Here is a 21,356-nt window from a genome sequence, read left to right as displayed (position 1 = left end):
TGAATAAAATAATTACATATTAATAAATAATACATTGTATAACTCATCATATAATATAATTACATATTTAGCCAATTCCTATCCCAAAATGTAACTCTCTGTCGATTATCTGAAATGCTGTATTTAGTAAGGTCAGTTTTAACCCTATGGACTCTTTGAAGAGCTGCTGTGATAATGGAGTGTTCAGCTGAGCTCCCCCTGGGATACTCACCTGCTTCCGTCTGTCAGTTTCCGCCATCTTTAGAGACAGATCTGAGCCTTCAGATTTTAAATCTTTCAGAGAAATTTCTTTAATAGACTCCTGAATCTTTTCATAGGGTTTGTAGCAAATATGTAATTTTCTTCGTACTTCATAGATGTGATTTTGGATCAGTTTTGGAGATTTTGATTTTGGCTTTTGATAAGATTGAATTCTGCCTGGTTTCAAAAACTTAGTGTGATTTGCTTTCCTTTCAAGATTCTCGTGTTTTCTAGAAAAATCTAGGGATTTTGCGCATTCGTATAAGGAATTTTTCTGTGAAGCAATTATACGAGATACAGGATTTAAGAATTTAAACTTGTTTACAAAACAATTTATCATGGATTGTTGATTCAAATTCGTACAGACCAATTTATAAATCCTTTCAAAAATGGACATGAATGTAAAAGTACATTCTTTCTGGCCAATCTTCAATTTTAGAAGAATATCAAGATCTGGATAATTTTCTTTTAATCCACAGAAAATCAAAATTCTTAATCTTTCTACATCAGTCATATTTTCATACTCCTCATTCTGCATTTCTAATGAATATCTTCTGATAAAAGTTACTGGCAGCCAAATTTTAAACAAATTATTTTTCTCCTGATTAGTCAAATCAAACTTATCAGCAAAACTTTCAAATATCTCTGAATTTCTGCACACATGGATTTTGGCATCATATGCAGGAATGATTTTGCATAATTTTAGCAGGATTTTCCTAGATTTAAGTTGGAGTTGGGCCTCTGAGTCGTCTATTTTTAGTGGCCCTTGTACATCTGTCCCTCGTAGATCATCTTTGTCAATTGTCATGTCTCCTTCACTTCCTCCATCTTGTTTTTCATTTTGTGTCACAAAGTCAATGTCACTTTGGGTGGTCATCGTCATCACAGATACGTGCGTCACATCTTTCTCACTCTTCTCATTACAGTCAATCTTGGGAACATCATTCGTTTCCTTAGAAATTCTTTCTACACTGTCTTTTTTGGACTTCTCTGTCACAAACTCGTTAAATACATAAACCATATGTAAAATATTTTTAAGTTGCTCTTTTTCTTTTTTCCTAAACATTAGCTTAGAATCTAAATTCAAATTCGCAGTTCTGCATTCTGCAAATAAATTAGACCAAAATATTTCTAAGCTAGATCCGTACAAACTTACAAATTCTATCTGACTTGATTTAGAATATGAATTTATCAAATCCATTTGTCTTACCTTGAAATCTCAGCTTGTAGTCCCTTTGCTTTTACAACGCTGGGCTCCGGACTTCAGCACGGCTATTTTTAGCACGTCTGTTCTTCAGCACTACCAGTGCTTGCTGTCAATCCGTACAACACCTGTTAGTCTCCGTCATTCGTAGGTTCTTGTGAGATCTTTGTGACTTGAAATTTTGAAGTGGAATTCCTGAATACTTGCACAATCTAGCGGAACTCTTCTGTCTTCCCCCGTGTGCAAGAAGAAGGAAATTCACGCAAAAATAGCACAAAAAATCAAAACTGGCTGGCTTGGCCAAATGTTAAAAATCGTTATTGCGCAAAAATATCTAATCAAGACTTAACCAGGTGCGTTATTCTTAAAAGAAAAATGTCATGATATTCTGACGAAAGTATAGTGGTTTATTGAATTATCCACCATCGCAGCAAAAACATAAAAGGTAGATGAAACAATTACAAACAGAGTGTCCATGTGTAGATATCAGCGCTTCTCCTGTTACTCATCTTTAAAAGGTAAAATGGTAGAAGTCATCTGTCTGTGTGAAAGTCTGAAGTCATCATGGCATGGAGTAGCTAACAGCTGTTGTTCCTCGTGTCTTGTCTCATGTCCATGGAGAATGATGATGAAGGAAGGGAGGTGACCGTCCCACGTGACAAAAAAACCCCCACCCCCTCCTAAGAGACGTTTATATATGGTTTCTACAGATCACGTGTTCTCTGTATATGGAGTTAACTTATACTCTGAGCTACATACACAGAAATAGCTTTTGATAGTGTCAGCAAGAAACCATGTGCTCGGTACAGAATAAAAATAAGAATAATTAATATTTAACAGGGAGCGGTGTTTTTTCATCACACAGCTCAGGGACGCTGGTCTCCTCGGGAATCAAATCTCCCCATCAATATCTTAGACATTCGAGCAGTTCGACTAGCCTTGTTACATTTCCACCATCTTCTGGCAGGTCGCCTTGTCCGAATTCAATCGGACAACGCCACAGCGGTAGCCTACATAAATCACCAGGGGGGCACCCGCAGCAAGGCAGCCATGCAGGAGGTAAAACAAATTCTACTCTGGGCGGAGAGAAATCACTCTGTGATCTCAGCGATCCACATTCCGGGCGAAGAAAACTGGGCGGCAGATTTCCTAAGCCGTCAGGGTCTGGCCTCCGGGGAGTGGTCTCTCCATCCCGAGGTATTTTTGCAGATATGCCATCTTTGGGGGACTCCGGACTTGGATCTAATGGCATCCAAGATGAATGCCAAGGTGCCCAGTTTTGTCTCTCGGTACCGAGACCCCCGGGCGATCGCCATGGATGCGCTGGTATTGTCTTGGAACCAGTTTCATCTCTCTTATCTGTTCCCTCTGGCACTGCTCCCGAGAGTAATCAAGAAAATCAAATCAGAGAGAGTGCCGGCCATCCTGATCGCTCCGGATTGGCCACGACGGACCTGGTATGCAGACCTGGTACAACTTCTCGCCGGGGTTCCTTGGCGGCTCCCCGATCGGCCGGATCTTCTATCTCAAGGGCCGATCTACCACCAGAACTCAGAGGTCCTACGTTTGACGGCCTGGCCGTTGAATCTTGGGTTTCAACCCAGGCAGGGTTTTCTCAAGAAGTGGCGGATACCATGATCAGTGCACGTAAGCCCGTCTCGGCCAAGATTTATTATCACACTTGGAAGGTGTTTCTTTCCTGGTGTAGAGAGTGCGGGCTGCCTCCTCTGCGTTTTTCCGTTCCAAACATTCTAGCCTTCCTTCAAGCAGGCCTGGATTCTGGGCTTGCTCCAAGTTCCCTTAAAAGCCAGATTTCGGCTTTATCAGTCCTTTTTCAGCGCAAGATTGCTACTAATCGTCAGGTCAGGATTTTTTTCCAGGGAGTCGCTCATAAGGTCCCCCCTTATAGGACTCCTCTGGAAGCTTGGGACCTTAATCTGGTCTTAAGGGCTTTACAGAACGCTCCTTTTGAGCCTCTTCAAGATGTTTCTTTGATGTTTCTTTCTTGGAAAGTCGTATTTTTAGTAGCCATAACGTCCATAAGACGGGTATCGGAGCTGGCAGCCCTTTCTTGTCGTCCCCCTTTTCTGCATTTTCATCAGGACAAGGTAGTTCTCAGACCAGCACCGTCCTTTTTGCCGAAGGTTGTTTCATCATTCCACATCAATGAAGATATTGTTCTGCCCTCTTTTTGTCCGGCACCTACGCACCGTGTAGAAAAAGCTCTCCATACGTTGGATCTGGTAAGGGCTCTGAGGAGGTACGTTTCCCGAACGGCTCATCTTCGCCAGACAGATGCTCTGTTTGTCCTTCCGCAGGGTCGCAGGAAGGGATGCGCTGCTTCAAAATCTACCCTGGCCAGGTGGATAAGGGCGACCATTCAGGAGGCTTATCGCACCATGGGCATGACGGTTCCGGCCGGAATCAAGGCTCATTCGACTAGAGTGGTGGGGGCTTCCTGGGCCACTCGGCACCAGGTCTCAGCAGAACAGGTTTGCAAGGCTGCGACCTGGTCTAGTCTGCATACGTTTGTCAAACATTATAATGTCCACTCCCAGACCTCTGCAGATGCAAGTCTGGGTAGAAGGATTCTTCAAGCGGCAGTGGCGCATTTATAGACAACCATCATCTGGATGTCTTTTACTGGTGAGTTATTTTTCCCACCCAGGGACTGCTTTAGGACATCCCACTGTCCTGTGTCCCCCAATGAGGCGAAGGAGAAATAGGGATTTTTGTGTTACTCACCGTAAAATCCTTTTCTCCGAGACGCTCATTGGGGGACACAGCTCCCTCCCTGGTAGCCTTATGGCTGCTTTGGTTGTATATGATTACATTAGTCAGTAGGATCTTTTCTAGACATAAAGTTTCTGTATTTATGCTGTTATATTATTTTTTGTGTTTTGTTCTCCTACTGCTTTTTGCACCAAACTGGAGTCTCTGGTAGCCAGTGTCAGGGTGTATACGATGGAGGAGGAGCTAACTTTTTTTCAAGTTTACTTAAGGCCCCTTCACATTAAGCGACGCTGCAGCGATACCGACAACGATCCGGATCGCTGCAGCGTCGCTGTTTGGTCGCTGGAGAGCTGTCACACAGACCGCTCTCCAGCGACCAACGATGCCGGTAACCAGGGTAAACATCGGGTTACTAAGCACAGGGCCGCGCTTAGTAACCCGATGTTTACCCTGGTTACCATGCTAAAAGTAAAAAAAAACAAACACTAGATACTTACCTACCGCTGTCTGTCCTCCAGCGCTGTGCTCTGCTTCTCTGCTCTCCTCCTGTACTGTCTGTGAGCCGGAAAGCAGAGCGGTGACATCACCGCTCTGCTTTCCGGCTCACAGACAGTACAGGAGGAGTGCAGAGCACAGCGCTGGAGGACAGACAGCGGTAGGTAAGTATCTAGTGTTTGTTTTTTTTTACTTTTAGCATGGTAACCAGGGTAAACATCGGGTTACTAAGCGCGGCCCTGCGCTTAGTTACCCGATGTTTACCCTGGTTACCAGTGAAGACATCGCTGGATCGGTGTCACACGCCGATCCAGCGATGTCAGCGGGAGTCCAGCGACCAAATAAAGTTCTGGACTTTATTCAGCGACCAACGATCTCCCAGCAGGGGCCTGATCGTTGGTCGCTGTCACACATAACGATTTCATTAACGATATCGTTGCTACGTCACAAATAGCAACGATATCGTTAACAATATCGTTATGTGTGAAGGTACCTTTAGTGTCAGCCTCCTGGCGGCAGAAGCATACACCCACTGTCCTGTGTCCCCCAATGAGCGTCTCGGAGAAATGGATTTTACGGTGAGTAACACAAAAATCCCTATTTCTAGGCCTAACACTAGACTCACAAAAACAAGAATGCTGCCTTCCAGTACGCAAAACAGAACATCCTATACATTGTAACGAAAGCCGTACAAAATCCTTCCATGACATTAAGGCTATGTGCACACGTTCAGGTTTTTTCGCGTTTTTTTCGCTGTAAAAACTCTATAAAAACTCATTAAAAACGCATACATTATGCATCCTATCATTTAGAATGCATTCTGCATGTTTTGTGCACATAATGCGTTTTTTTCCGCGAAAAAAACGCATCGCGGTAAAAAAAAAGCAGCACGTTCATTAATTTTGCGAATTTTCTGAGTTTTTCCCGCTATTCTATGCATTTGGAAAAAAAGCACCAAAAACGCGGTAAAATCGCGGTAAAAACGCATGCGGATTTCTGCCAGAAATGTCCGGTTTTTGTCAGGAAAATTTCTGCCAGAAATCCTGACGTGTGCACATAGCCTAAGGAAAGCAATGTCACTTTTGGGCTCCCTCTCAGCTTGTTTACCGGCGGTACAGTGGGCCCAGCTACACACAAGTCCTCTACAATGGGATATACTGGACAATCAGTACAAATTAAGAGGCCACTTAGAAGGACAACTGACTCTAAATTCCTCGTCTACTCATTCCCTACTTTGGTGGACAAATGTCCACAACTTGTCCAAAGGGATCCCCTGGGTAACAAGGATATCCCATATAATTACGACAGATGCAAGCCCCATGGGATGGGGAGCCCACATGAACAATCTAGCAATCAATTTACTCAAGGAACATGGGAAAATCAGGAGCTGAAAGCTTCTTCGAATCAGAAAGAGAGAGCTATGGGCTGTGGGTCAGGCTCTCTTCCTACCCCAACTACTAGGTCAACATAAAACCAAAAACACATGGGCTACTTGTACAGTGAACAAGTCTGTAGAAACCTGTTCACACCACCAAAGAACTTGAAGACACAAAAGCGCACAGAGAGGTCAAAAAATACTCTGTTGTAAAAAAGTCACAGTAAATAAGCAAGTGCTAGTCAAAAAATCAAAAAATACAGGGTATTTAGTTAATTTTTTTTGCAAAAAAAGTATGTTAAGCTGCTCCACCAATACCCATAATAGAGCAGTCCTATCTAATGTATATAATACCTATCTGATGTATTTAAAAACCTGATCATCTGCATAGTACCTGTATGAGCAGGATTCAGAGAGAAAATATCCATGTAGAACATGCAGGATGGAACAGCTACAATGCAAATGACCCACTGGGTCAACATGTCCGCATATTTTCGGACAATCAAGTAGCAGTAGCTTACGTAAACCATCAGGGAGGTACCAGGTTCCGAACCCTGATGAACACCTCCTCCAGGATCCTCAGACTAGCAGAAGAGAATCTTATATCACTCTCGGCACTTCATATCCACGGGGTAGAAAATCAGAAGATGGATTATCTCAATCGTACTCGATTAAAACAAGGCGAATGGGTCTTAAATTAATCCATCTTTCAAGAAATAACAAAGATGTGGGGAACCCCAACGATAGACTTGTTTGCCGATCAGAAGAACAAAAAAGCAGAAGTCTTCTGCTCCCTCAATCCCAAGGGGAACCCTCAGGTTCTAGATGCCTTTATGCTCACATGGACTCAGAATCTGACATACGCCTTCTCCCCCCCCCTGCCCGATCATCCTTGTACCAGCAGTAATACGGAAAGTCAGAGAAGACAGGGCAAGTATGATACTAATAGCCCCATTCTGGCTGAAGACAACCTGGTTCTCTTGCCTGAGGATACTATCCATCACCAACCCTTGGGTCCTACCGGACATCTCTGACCTCCTGTCCCAGGGACCGATCTTACACCCTCAAGCAGCGAACCTCCATTTAACAGCATGGAATTTGAAAGGTCACTGCTGAGGGAAAGAGGGTTCTCAGATGAACTGATTTAAACACTACAAAAGAGTAGGAAATAGTTACCACTATAACTTACGGTAAAACCTGGAGAAAATTCCTATCCACCTCCAGGGTAAAGATCCAGGAAGGTGCCTCAATTACAGAAATTCTTACAAAAAGGTCTAGAGAAAGGCCTAGCGGTCAGCACGTTAAAAGTTCAGGTAGCAGCCTTAGGTGCACTTTATACTCAGGATATTGCAGGCAACCCTTGGGTAGAAAGATTCATCAAAGCGGCAGCCAAAAACTACCATCCTGGGATCTGAATCTGGTTCTATCCGCCCTGACAGGACCCCCTTTGAGTCGATAGACAGACCGTGCCTCCTTAAAATTTTATCTTTAAAGACCATACTACTGGTAGCCTTAACATCGGCCCGTAGAGTGAGTGACATTCAGGCCCTATCGGCAACATCCCCATTCACGAAGATCATAGATGATAGGGTTATATTAAAACCTGAACAAGCATATTTAAAGTGGCATCTCGGTTCCACAGGTCCCAAGAAGTAGTCCTTCCTTCCTTCTGCCCAAATCACAGAAATAGTAAAGAGGAGAAATTCCACACTTTAGATGTCAAAAGATGCCTAGTCCAGTACCTAGAATCCACCAAGAACTGTAGGAAGGATCTCTCTTTGTCTGTTTTCAGGGACCAAGGAAGGGCCTTAAAGCATCCAAAGGTACCCTGGCAAGGTGGATAAAGGAAGCGATAACCCCGGCTTACTCATCCACGGGAAACACAATCCCGGATGGTCTAAAAGCTCATTCTACAAGTGCTATAGCGACCTCATGGGCAGAGAAGTCAGAGGTATCTATAGAACAAATCTGCAAGGCGGCCACCCAGTCATCACCTTGGACCTTCTTTAGGCACTGCAGAATAGATTTAAACTCTACATCTGATTTGACCTTTGGTATAAGAGTCCTTCAAAGCCGTGGTCCCTCCCTAAGCTTCCATTCTCTGAAATTCTCTCCGTGGTGCTGTCATGGAAGACTGAGAAAGTCATAGTTACTCACCGATAACGGTGTTTCTCAGAGCCCATGACAGCACCCGCTTATTCCCTCCCATCACGAGTGCGGTGAGTACATTTTTATGTACATAGTATAATCCAATATAGGCACGGGGTTCCTTCTCTGATACGCAATACTATAATGTACATATATATTTTTTGTTGTCACTAACCTGGCGGTCCTCCATGCTCTGTAAACCAACTGATGCGAGGGAGAGGTACCGCCCTTTTATCTGTAGGTTTCCTGTCCCTGAAGGGCGGATCCCCTTCTCTCCGTGGTGCTGTCATGGGCTCTGAGAAACACTGTTATCGGTGAGTAACTATGACTTTTTCATCATGCCACTGGAAAAAGTGGAATAAAAAACAATCAAAAAGATGAATGTAAATAAAAATGGTATAGCTGAAAACGTCCTGTCCAGCAAAAACAAGCTGTCGTACAGCTCCATCAGCTGAAAAATTAAAGTTATAGCTCTCAAAATAAAGTGATGTAAAAATAATGATTTTTTTTCTATAAAAAATTTTATTGCGTAAAAGCGCAAAACTTAAATTATGATATAAATGAGGTATTGCTGCAGTTGTATTGACCCGAAGAATAAAGCTGCCTTGTTAATTTTACCACATGCAAAACGTTTTCTGTTCATTCTGCCTCCTGAAAATAGGAATAGAAAGTGATCAAAAAATGGTACCAATAAAAAATGTCAACTCGTCTGCTAAAAAACAAGCACCTCACATGACTGTCGGCAGAAATATGGAAACATTATAGCTTTCAAAACATGGTGATGCAAAAGCTTCTTTTTTGCAAAAAAACAGCAGCCAAAGAAACAAAACCTATATAAATCTGGTATCGCTATAATAGCACCATCCTGAAAACTAAGGTCGCCTAATCATTTTAACCGCCCAATGAAATGCGTAAAAAATAAAGCCAATTATTCATCTACCGTGTTTTTTCTGATTCCCAAATATCGCAGTAAGGCTCAGCTCACATTTATCCTGCACTGAGCGCTTACTACGAGATTTCCGTATAAATCTCTGAAACACATGATTCAGACGGAACCCCTGGCGGAAGATTCCCTATGAGGCAGATGGGGGCACTATGGATGTGTTCTAGCCTATGATCCGGCGGTGTCAGTCTTTTTAGGCATAAAAGAGGGATCTGCCACAATTTTGTGCACTTTTGAAAAGGATACCGCTGAACAGAGGCCAAACTGAGTCCAGAATAACTCTGCTGCCTCATTATAATGAATGGATCCTTCGGGGGGTTTCATGTGAATCAAGTCACTTGGAGGTTTAGATGGAAACCCCAAAATAATTGCTCAGCGTACAGCGCATGTAAATCTGATCTAAAATTTTAGGTAAAATGATCCCCCCAAAAAAGCTTCAACTCAATTCGCAAGAAAAAGCAAGTCCCCACTCGGGTCCTTTATCTGTCAATGGAAGTATAGGGGGCTTCCATGTTACTGGTAGTACAAAGCCTGTGGAAAAGCAATATGGCTCCTCACCCCCCGCCCCCCCCCCCCCCCGAAAGAAATCCAACAAATTCACGCTTCCGAATCCAAATGCTCCTCTCCCTTCTGAGCCCAACCTTGTGCCTAAATCACATTTAGTGTCCACTTTTTTGGCAGGGGTGTAATTTTCAAAATGAGATCACTGGAGGGGGAGGGGTCTTCTGCTCTTCCTGCACAAAGGGACTTTGTATATGGTGTCTGCAAACTATTCGATGAAAATATGTGCATCCGGAGGCAAATGACGCTCCTTCCATTCCGAGTCTCGCTCTGTGGCTAAGTAGTCCTGTATAACCACATATAGGGTATTTTCACATTCAGCAGAAATTGTGTGACAGCTTGTGGTGACATTTTTATCCATTTTCCCTTACAAAAATGTAAAATCTGGGGCTAATGCAAAATTTTTTGGTAAATGTCATTTTTTCTTCCCTGCCCAATGGTGTACAATTCTGTGACAGACCTGTGGTGTCAATAAGATCACTGCACTCTTAGATGAATTCATTGAGAGGTGTAGTTTGTAAAATGGGGTCACTTTTGGGGAGTTCTGTTGTTCTGACACCTTAGGGGCACTTCTAGTGGGTCATGGTACCCGCAAACCGTAACACTAAAATGTACACTATAATATGGCTCTCCTTCCCTTGTGAGCTTTCCACTGTGCTGAAAAGTAGTTCCTGAATACATGTAGGGTATTAGCGCAATCAAGAGATATTGCATAACAACCTGTGAAGTCCACTTTTTCCTATTGGCCCTTATAAATTTTAGAAATTTGGGGCTAAAACAACATTGTAGCGGTAGTAATTCTTTCTTTGGTCTAAATTTCTGTGATGCACATGTGGTGTCAATATGAAAATGGGGTCACCTATGAGGCATTTCTGATGTTCTGGCACCTCAGGGGCTCTGGTAATGTGACATGGCACCCTCAGACCATTTCAGCAAAATCTCAGCTCCAATATGGAGCTTCTTCCCTTCTGAGCTTTGCACTGTGCCTCAGAAGTAGTTTTACCACATTGGGGAATTGGAACACTCAGGCTAAATTGCAAAACAAGTTTTGGGGTCCAATTTCTCTTGTTAGGCTACGTTCACATTCGCGTCTTTGGACGCAGCGTCGTCGCCGCAAAACAACACATGCGTCATGCGTCCCTATCTTTAACATTGGGGACGCATGGGCATGCGTTGTCATGCGTTTTGGTGCGTTTCGCGACGCATGCGTGGTTTCGACGCACCTGCCAGGGCGTGGCAAACGCAACATGTTGCATTTTTTCTGCGTCCAAAATTTAAAAAAAAAACGCATGCGTCGCATTTGCATCGTCGATGCGTCAAAAACCCCATTGAAGTGTATTGGCAACGCAGAAGACGCATGTACTTGCGTTGTTGTGCGTTGTACGACGCATGCGTTCTTTAATTAAAGTGTATAGACGGTGTCTAGACACTGAAAAGACCCTATATATATAAAAAAAGGTTGAACGCATGCGTCAAAGCCTGCGTTTCACATGCGTCTTTCGTGCGTCGTGCGTTGCGTCCACGATGCTGCGTCCAAAGACGCGAATGTGAACGTAGCCTTATCCTTGATAAAATAAAAACTGAGGCTAAAAGAACATCTTTGTGGGAGAAATTTGATTTTTTTTTTTATCCTTTTGAGGTTAATTTTCTCCTGTTACCGTTGTGAAAATACAAAAAGGGTCTAAAGTAAAATCTTTGAGAAAAAAAAATACCTGTGAAGCATCTGAAGGGTTAGTAAACGACTGTGGGCTTGAGGTGCTAGAGGTGTGCAGTTTTTAGCCTAGTGTCACCCTTGGATATTTTCTGTCATAAGCCACCCAAATACAAAAGATCTAACCCCGGCACACTCCAAAAATGTGAAGACAGAACTGTTGCTTTCAAAGTTTTTTTTTTTTTAATATATCTTGTGCAAAAGAGAATGGTTTCCAACGTTTTGGCTCAGAAACGAGCCTTCGTCAGGAATCAAATCTTATGGTAGGTCCTGGGCTCTCAGATTGCCCTATGGAAGTCTGTCAAAAGTGGTCTTGATTGGCCAGCAGAATGGAATTAAATTAAACTGTTCAGACCCATAGTGGACTATCCATAGTGGAGCTCCTTGCCTCCACACTGAAGCGGTCACATATATATATATATATATATATATATATATATACTGCTCAAAAAAAATAAAGGGAACACTTACACAAAGTCACCATTTTGAAGTGAGAGTTGGGAGTGTAAGCTGGCATTCACCTGCAACATTTAATTTACATCTCAACCCAGGCCATTAGTGATTCTGTTCTCATTTTAAAGCTGCCAATTTCATTTTAAAATAAGGCAAAAATTGCTGCTTTAGATGCGATCCAGGATTAAATATGGCCACTAGTAGACAGGATATATCTGTTAAGTGTCCACCTACTGAGATGTGCAAGGACAATTGAGATCCATTAGTGGATGGGAAAGGATCAATGTGACTTAACCCCTTCTTGATTTGCACTGTGCATGTACGGCAATGCAGGAACTATGTTCCCGCAAACCGCAGTAATTGTAGGGTGCCGCGATCGTTGGGGCTCACGGCCGGTGTAATTGGGTGCAGGTGTCAGCTCTGTGAGAGCTGACACTCTACAGCAACCCTCACAATCTGTGCTATCACCGATTGCGATCGCTTAACCCCTCTGATGCCGCTGTCAATTGTGACAGCGACATTGAGGAGCATCGCACAGGGAGAGGGCTGTCTGGGTTCTTCCATCAGCACAACACTGTGATCGCGTTGTGATGATAGTCTCCATGGTGACCCCTTGGCCGCAAGATGGTCACTGGGTCCTTCAGGGAAGGTGGCTTGTTAGTACCTGCTAAGAGCTAGAGCTGACACGCCGCCTCCTCTGCCTGTCAGGCACTGCTCTGATGCTCTGCAGTGCAGAAGCATTTGAGTGTCAGATCAGCAATCTGTCACTATACAGTCATGCCCCATCATGGGACAATGTAATAGTTGAAAAAAAAATCCTCAAATAAAGAACACAAAAAAAAATTAAGCCAATAAATACATTTCATTTATGTAAAAAAAAATAACCAAAAAAAGTACGTTTGGTATCTCTGGCTCTGACCCACTCTAAGGGTAAGTTCACACAGGGCGTTTTTGCTGCATTTTTTTTCTGCAGCAAAACCTGATCATCTTGGCAGAAAAGAAGCAGTGCCAAAAACGCAGGTTTAGGTGCTTTTTTGGTGCGTTTATTCCCACTTTTGCCACTTTTTTTCATGCGTTTTTTTTTCTCTTTGTGCATGCCAACAAAGTTAAGTGCACACAGAAAAAAAACAACTTCCTGTAGATAGGTAGAATGACTAGATTGATAGAATAGATTTTCCCATGGTGCAGAGGTTACCTCAGGTCAGGCTGTGAGGGAGCGCAGGCTCGGTGACATCACCGCTAGTTACTGAGCCTGCGCCCGCTCCGTCTCATTCATTCCCCAGTCGTTGACAGCCGGGAGCAGTCGCATTAGAAGCGCTCCTGGTTGTAAGCTTTATGTCCCCCAGATACTGCGTGGGACACTCGTTATAGTGGACAACGACAGATCAGGGAATATACTTTTACTTTTTTATTTTATTTTAATTTCAGAAGATCGAGGGCAGAACAATAAAAAGATGGTCAAAACTGTGTGGTGTTTTATTTCATTAAAAGACTTTTTCTCTGTGTGTGGGTGTGTTTATTTAACCCTTTAATTACTATAGGATTAGTGTGTTTATTTAACCCTTTAATTACTATAGGATTAGAAATGGATATGTGTCTTATTGACACCTCTTCATTACTAAGCTGACTAAATGTCACCTTACAATAGCAAGGTGACATTACACAATCATTACCCCACTTGCCACCACTAAAGGGCAAGTGGGAAGAGCCTAGCAAAGCACCAGAATTGGCGCATCTAATAGATGCGCCTTTTCTGGGCAGCTGCGGGCTGCTATTTTTAGGCTGGGGGGCCTATATCAATATCAATTTTTAAAAAAAGTGTGAGGACCCCTATATTCTTGATAACTATCCTTGCTGACAGCTGGGGGTTGCAGCCCCCAGCTGTGAGTTTTGTCTGGCTGGTTATCAAAATTAGGGGGGAACCCACGCCGTTTTTTTTTTTATTATTTATTGCTCAAGGGGCGGCAGACGAAGACTCCCATCCGCCGCTCCTGCTCTCACTGTAATTAGCGACTGTAGGTGTTAGATGATGGGATCAGTAGTCCCATCAGCTGACACCAGTGATCGGAGATGAAGTTTACACCTCCGATCACAGCTGAGCGCTCCCTTCTGTCTTATGCATGACAGCGGGAAGCCACTGCTCTCTGACCGGCGGGGATGATTTCCCCGCCGATCAGAAGTGGTGTTTTCCACGCTGTCATGCATAAGACAGCGTGTCAAACACTTAGGCTATGTGCACACGCTGTGGATTTTGCTGCGGATCCGCAGTACAATGTAAACCTATGGGAAACGCAATCCGCAGTGCACATGCAGCGGAAAAAAAGGCTCGGAAACGCAGCGGTTTACATTCCGTAGCATGTCAATTCTTTGTGCGGATTCCACAGCAGTTTTACACCTGCTCCATAATAGAAAACCGCAGGTGTAAAACCGCAGTGGAATCCGCACAAAATCCACGGTAAATCCGCAATAAATCCGCAGGAAAAAAGCACTGCTTTTGCTCTGCGGATTTATTAAAAAAAATCCGCAGTGGACCATTCTACGTGTGCACATACCCTTATGTCGACCCCCCATTTAAGTGAATGGGGAGTCCATTGCTGGATGACAGGCTGCATGAATGCATCATGCAGCCTGCCATCTAGAGGTAGCAGAGCCGAGTGTGACGTCACATCTGGCTCTCCTTGACTTTTCTGCAGCAAATACACTGCAAGAAAAGTCAACCTAGCATATTTGCAGCATTTTTTCACCACCCATTCAAGTCAATCGGTAATAATGCTAAAAAAAACCCTGAAAGAAGTGACATGCCCCATGTAAAAAAATGCTGCAATGCACAAAATACTGATCACACAAAAACCCAATGTGTGTGCATGAGATTTCTGAAATCTCATAGGCTTTGCTGGTACTGTAAAAGCAGCTGAAAATTACCATTGAAAAATGCCCTGTGTGAACTAGCTGTCCCACCCACTAGTTAACCTCTTCAGTGCACACATAAAAAAAAGGGGGCAAAAAACAATGCTTGATCATCATACCACTACACAGAAAATGCAATATAACACTATCAAAATAACAAATGTAACTAAAAATGTTACCACTCTAAATGTCATTTTGTACCACAAAAATGAGCCGCCATAAAGCTCCGTCAGTGGAAAGCTAAGTTATAGCTCTCAGGATAAAGCGATGCAAAAATAATAATTTTTTTCTATAAAATTGTTTTTGTGTAAAAGCTCCATAAAATAAAAAAACAATATAAATCACAATCACAATATAGATCACTGTAATCCTACTGACCCGTAGAATAAAGCTGCCTTATCAATTTTACCACATGTGGAATGGTATTTAAAAAAAAAAATCGTGAATTGCTGGTTTTTGTTTATACTACTTCCCAAAAATTGGAATAGAAATCAGTCAAAAAATGTCATGTGCCCAAAAATGGTAACAAAAAGGTCAACTTGTCCCGCAAAAAAACAAGCCCACAAATGTCTGTCGGACGAAATATGGAAAAATTATAGCTGTCTAAATATGGGGATGCAAAAACTAGTTTTTGCACTAAAAAGTGTTTTTGTGTGTGACAGCAAACATAAAAACCTGATATAAATCTGGTGTCGTAATCGCACCGACCCGAAAAATAAAGTTGTCTAATCACTTGTACCGCACAAGGAACGGCGTAAAAAATAAATGAAACCAATTCATCACCTGCTGTTGATTTTTGTTCATTCTGCCTCCCAAAGATCGCAGTTAGGCTTATCTCAAATTTGTCCTGCGCTCTGCGCTGAGTGCTTACTCCGGGTTTTCCATTTAAATCTCTGAAATAAGTGAATCAGATGGAACCCCCGGCAGAAGATTCCCTATAGTGAGGCAGATGGAAGCACTGTGGATGACATAGGACCTCTGATCTTGCAGTGTCCATCTTTTTAGGTGAGTATAAAAGCGCGGTTGACCAGTTTTGTGCACTTCTGAAAAGGACACCACTGAACAGAGGCCTGATGGAGTCCAGATTAACTCTTCTGCCTCATTATAGTGAATGGATCCATCCGGGGTTTCATCTGAATCGCATCACTCGGAGATATAGATGGAAACCCCAAAATAAGTGCTCAGTGTAGAGCACCGCATAAATGTGATCCTAAATGTTATGTAAAATGTTCCTAACAAAAGCTTCAACTGAATCCATAAAAAAAAGCATGTCCCCACTCGGGTCCATCATCTGATAATGGAAATATACTGTTAGCACATAGACAATGGAAAAGCAAAATGGTTCATCATCCCCCCCAAAAGAAACTCAGCAAATTCTGCTCACCCAAATCCAAATGCCCCCCTCCCTTCTGAACCCCAGTGTGCCTAAACCACATTTAGCACCTACATGTTTGGCATTTCTGTAGCGATGAGAACCCGCCTAATTTACGGATGCGTGTCTCCAAAAGCATAAGCTGGGCATAATGTACTGGTCACTACAGCACATTGGTCACTACAATGGCAGTTTTCAATTTTCACTCGGCAACATCCACTACTGCTTGTTTCTGGAAAACACCGAATCAAAATTGTCAATACACCTTTTAGATAAATCTCCAAAGGGGTATAATTTCCAAAATTGGGTCACTTCACTTGGGATTCTGCTTTGCTAGCACTTAGGGGCACTGTTTATGGAGTCTGCAAACTATTCTAGGAAAATCTGCGCTCCAGGAGGCAAATAGCGCTCCTTCCCTCGTGAACCTCACCGTGTGGCTAAACACTACTGTACAGCCATATATGGAGTATTTCTTCTTTCAGCAGAAATTGTTGGACAATTTTTGCTGCCATTTTTACCCATTTCCCAGTATGAAAATGTAAAATTTAGGGCTAACACACAATCTTGGTGGTAAAAATGTAAAGTCTTTTTTCTTCACTGCCCAGTGGTATAAAATTCTGTGACATATCTGTGGTGCTAGTATAATCACTGTACCCCTAGATTAATTCATTGAAAGGTTTAGTTTGTAAAATGGGGTCACATATGGGGGGTACTGCTGTTTTGGCACCTCAGGGGCTCTGCCAATGTAACATGGCACCCTCAAACCAGTGTAGCAGAATCTACACTGTAATATGGCGCTTCTTCCCTTCTGAGCTTTGCTGTGTGCCTCAAAAGTAGTTTTTGACCAAATATGGGGTATCGGTGAACTCAGAAGAAAATGCACAACAAATTTTGGGGTCCATTTTGATGTCACCTGGGGGGTTTCAACTGTTTAGGCACATTAGAGACTCTCCAAACTTGACATGGCATCCGCTAATTAAACCAGCTAATTTTGCATTCAAAAAGTGAAATGGTGCTCCTTCCCTTCCGAGCTCTACCGTGTGCCCGAACAGTGGTTTTTCCCCACATGTGTGGTATCGGCGTGCTCAGGAGAAATTGCACAACAAATTGTATGGTCCATTTTCTCCTGTTACCCTTGCAAAAGTAAAAAAAATTAGGTCTAAGGGAAAAATTTTGTGAAAAAAACGTAAATGTTTATTTTTTCCTTCCATATTCCGTTTATTCCTGTGAAGCACCTGAAGTGTCAATAAAGCTTGAAGGATGTGGTTTTGAGTACCTTCACGGGTGCAGTTTTTTGATTGATGTCACTTTTGGGTATTTTCTGTCATATAAGTTCTTCAGTCACTTCAAATGTGAGTTGGTCCCTAAAATAAACTGGTTTTGAAAATGTTGTAAAAATTAGAAATTGCTGGTCTACTTTTAACCCTTGTAACTTCCTAACAAAAAAATGTTTAAAAAATTGTGCTGATGTAAAGTAGACATTTGGTAAATGTTATTTATTAACTATTTTGTATGACATAACTCTCTGATTTAAGGGCATACAAATTAAAAGTTTGAAAATTGTAAAATTTTTGTTCACAAATAAACATAAGTCATATCAAAAATTTTACCACTATCATGAAGTACAATATGTCAAGGAAAAACATTCTTAGAATTAATGGGATCCTTTGAAGCGTTCCAAGGTTATGATCTCATCAAGTGACAGTGGGCAGCATTGAAAAAATTGGCCTGGTCAGGAAGGTGAAATCAGGCTTCGGGGTGAAGGGGTTAAAGTGTTTTTTTTTTTCACAATTAAAGTTCATTGTAGTCAATAGATATTTGAATAATAATAATTTCCACAATTGGATGTGTTTCTAAGCAATGTTCCTGTACTGAGAAAATCTTATAAATGTGCCCCTGCTGTGTACTGTGTAATGGCCGTGTCTGACCATGCAGGAACATGGTCTAATCATATCACAGCTCCTGGGCAGGGGGGGAAGCAAAAGAGTATAGACATTACAGCAGGGATCACAGCTGATTCTTTCTTTAAGATAAAACATTGCTTAAAAACAGTGATATGTTTTACCTCACAAAAAGAATCAGCGGTGATCACGTGCTGTAATGTCTGTGTAATTTTTTGCTTCCTCCTGTGCCCAGGAGCTGTTGTATGATGAGACCATGTCCCTGCACTGTCAGAGACGGCCATTGCACAGTACACAGCAGGGGCACATTTATAAGGTTATCTCAGCATTGAAAAAAAACATTTTTTTTAAAGGAACTTGCCAGCAGGATTGTGCACAGTAACCTACCGACTGTATCATGTCGGTTATTCTGATTAAAATGATACCTTGGTTGATGAAATCCGTCTTGTGGTTGTTTAATCTTTATTTTCAGTCATGAGTTAATGATATGCTCGTGTTTCAGGCGGCCTGTGGGGGGTCTTCATGTGGTGCTCTGATTAGGTATTCACCAGTATGGCTTCTGACAGGTCACTGATCCCTCAGTCACCTGCCCCCTAATGTACATAATGAATATTGTATATATTTAAAAGAAAATCCCCTTCTGCAGGCAGGCGCCAGAGCTGCACCATGATCGCATCCATATATCCATTTAATTATTCTTTTTGATGCTTTCCATAAATTCCTAAAAAAATCAATTTTGAAAATGGCGCTGGCCGCGCCCGCGCAGTAGTTACTATTGGCGATCTGATAGCTGCCACTATGCAGGCGCTATCTTGCTAGAGAAAAAAAAATTGCCTCTTCCAAGATGGCACAGCCTGTGCAGAAGTAGCTATCGGTGATCCGATAAATGCCGGCGGCGCTGTTTTGGAGGAGGATTTTTTTTTCTTGCAAAATGGTGCTTCCGCATGCGCAGCAGCAGCTATCTGATCGCTGATAGCTGCTACTGCGCAAGATAGGCTGCCGCCATTTTCAAACTGATTTTCTTTTTTTAGTTGCAATTTTATGGATACCATCAAAAAGAATAATGAAATGCACAATATGTATGCATTCATAATGCAGTGGCGGTGCCTGCCTGCAGAAGGGAATTTTTTAAAATTTAAATATATAATATTCATTATGTAAACTAGGGGGCAGGTCACTGACGCGGCCTGTGGGGGTGTGTGGGGGTCTTCATGTGGTGCTCTGCTTAGGTAGACCAGTCGAAAGCCATACTGGTGAATACCTAATCAGAGCACCACATAAAGACCCCCACATGCCACCCCAGAGCACAAGCATATGCAGTGCTTTGCGAAAGTGTTCGGCTCCCTGGAACTTTTCAACCTTTTCCCACATATCATGCGTCAAACATAAAGATACCAAATGTAAATTTTTGGTGAAGAATCAACAACAAGTGGAACACAATTGTGAAGTTAAACGAAATTTATTGGTTATTTTAAATTGTTTTGGAAATTCAAAAACTGAAAAGTGTGGCGTGCAATACTATTCGGCTCCTTTACTTTCAGTGCAGCAAACGCACTCCAGAAGTTCATTGTGGATCTCTGAATGATCCAATGTTGTCTTAAATGCCTAATGATGATAAATGTAATCCGGCTTTGTGTAATCAAGTCTCCGTATAAATGCACCTGCTCTGTGATAATCTCAGGGTTCTATTTGAAGCTTAGAGGCTGTTCCTCTAAACTTTCATCTCAAACAAGGAGATTCAGCCAAGAGGCCCATGATCACCCTGGATGAACTGCAGAGATCTACAGTTGAGGTGGGACAGTCTGTCCATAGGACAACAATCAGTCGTACACTGCACAAATCTGGCCTTCATAGAATAGTGGCAAGAAGAAAGCCATTTCTCAAAGATATCCATAAAAAGTGTCATTTAAAGTTTGCAACAAGCCACCTGGGAGACACACCAAACGTGGAAGTAGGTGCTCTGGTCAGATGAAACCAAAATCGAACTTTTTGGCAAAAATGCCAAACAATATGTTTGGCGTAAAGGCAACACAGCTCATCACCCTGAGCACACCATCCCCACTGGCAATCGTGGTGGCAGCATCATGGTTTGGGATTGCTTTTCTTCAGCAGGGACAGGGAAGATGGTTAAAATTGATGGGAAGATGGATGGAGCCAAATACAGGACCATTCATGAAGAAAACCTGTTGGAGTCTGCAAAAGACCTGAGACTGGGACGGAGATTTGTCTTCCAACAAGACAATGATCCCAAACATAAAGCAAATTCTACAATAGAATGGTTCACAAATAAACGTATCCAGGTGTTAGAATTGCCAAGTCAAAATCCAGACTTCAATCCAATCAAGAATCTGTGGAAAGAGCTGAAAACTGCTGTTCACAAACAATCTCCATCAAACCTCACTGAGCTCGAGCTGTTTGCCAAGGAAGAATGGGCAAGGATTTCAGTCTCTTGATGTACAAAACTGATAGAGACATACCCCAAGCGACTTGCAGCTGTAATTGCAGCAAAAGGTGGCGCAACAAAGTATTAAGTTAAAGGGGTCGAATAATATTGCACGCCTCACTTTTCAGTTTTTGAATTTCCACCAAAATTTTAAATAACCAATACATTTTGTTCAACTTCACAATTGTGTTCCACTTGTTGTTGATTCTTCACCAAAAATTTACATTTGTTATCTTTATGTTTGAAGCATGATATGTGGGAAAAGGTTGCAAAGTTCCAGGGAGCCGAATACTTTCGCAAGGCACTGTAATTAACTCAAAACTGAAAATAAAGATTAACAACCACAAGATGGATTTCATCAACCAAGGTATCATTAGAATCAGTATAACGGCGCCGACCTGACAGTGTCTATAGGTTACTGTACTAACACATCCAATTGTTGAACTTTTTATTATTGCAAGATCTATTAACTAAAATGTACTTTCTTTGTGTGAAAACCCCTTTAAATGCCAGAATGAAAGCTAAGTTTTTTGTTTAGAAAATTTAACCTTCAGTCTCAGATTCATTGACTTGGCTTGTATTGATCTGACCTAGTGAATTATATGCATGCATCATTTCATTTCAGTACAAAAATTTCTTTCTATTGTTTGTTTCAGCCCTCACTTTCAAGCACAAGTCGTATTGTCACACATGACATTCCAGTGAGTGTTATTCCCAGAAGGCTGTGGAATGACTTTAAAGAGCCTACAGTACCAGACTTTGATGTAAGTATAACATGGTAAAGTGACCATATTGGGCCTGATTCTTTAAGACTGGCATTTTGTATGCTATTGTTAATGAGGGCACTATTGGAGTAAGATTCACCTAATT

The 21,356-nt window shown here is 42.2% G+C and overlaps 1 protein-coding gene across 2 annotated transcripts in view; it reads left to right on the top strand.

Annotated features, from left to right (window-relative positions):
- The window catches only part of HUS1 (HUS1 checkpoint clamp component), a 118,994-nt gene that overhangs the window by 42,284 nt on the left and 55,354 nt on the right, over window positions 1–21,356 (top strand). For both annotated transcript variants that reach the window (XM_069730393.1, XM_069730394.1), the window contains exon 4: window positions 21,143–21,250. In XM_069730393.1, coding sequence (XP_069586494.1) covers window positions 21,143–21,250 — 108 coding nt within the window. The remainder of the gene's footprint in view (window positions 1–21,142; window positions 21,251–21,356) is intronic.

The sequence above is a fragment of the Ranitomeya imitator genome, chromosome 6 (assembly GCF_032444005.1).
Source record: "Ranitomeya imitator isolate aRanImi1 chromosome 6, aRanImi1.pri, whole genome shotgun sequence".
NCBI classification, from domain to species: Eukaryota; Metazoa; Chordata; class Amphibia; order Anura; family Dendrobatidae; genus Ranitomeya; species Ranitomeya imitator.
Note: the sequence above shows the minus strand (reverse complement) of the source record. Positions and strands in the feature narration are given on the sequence as shown.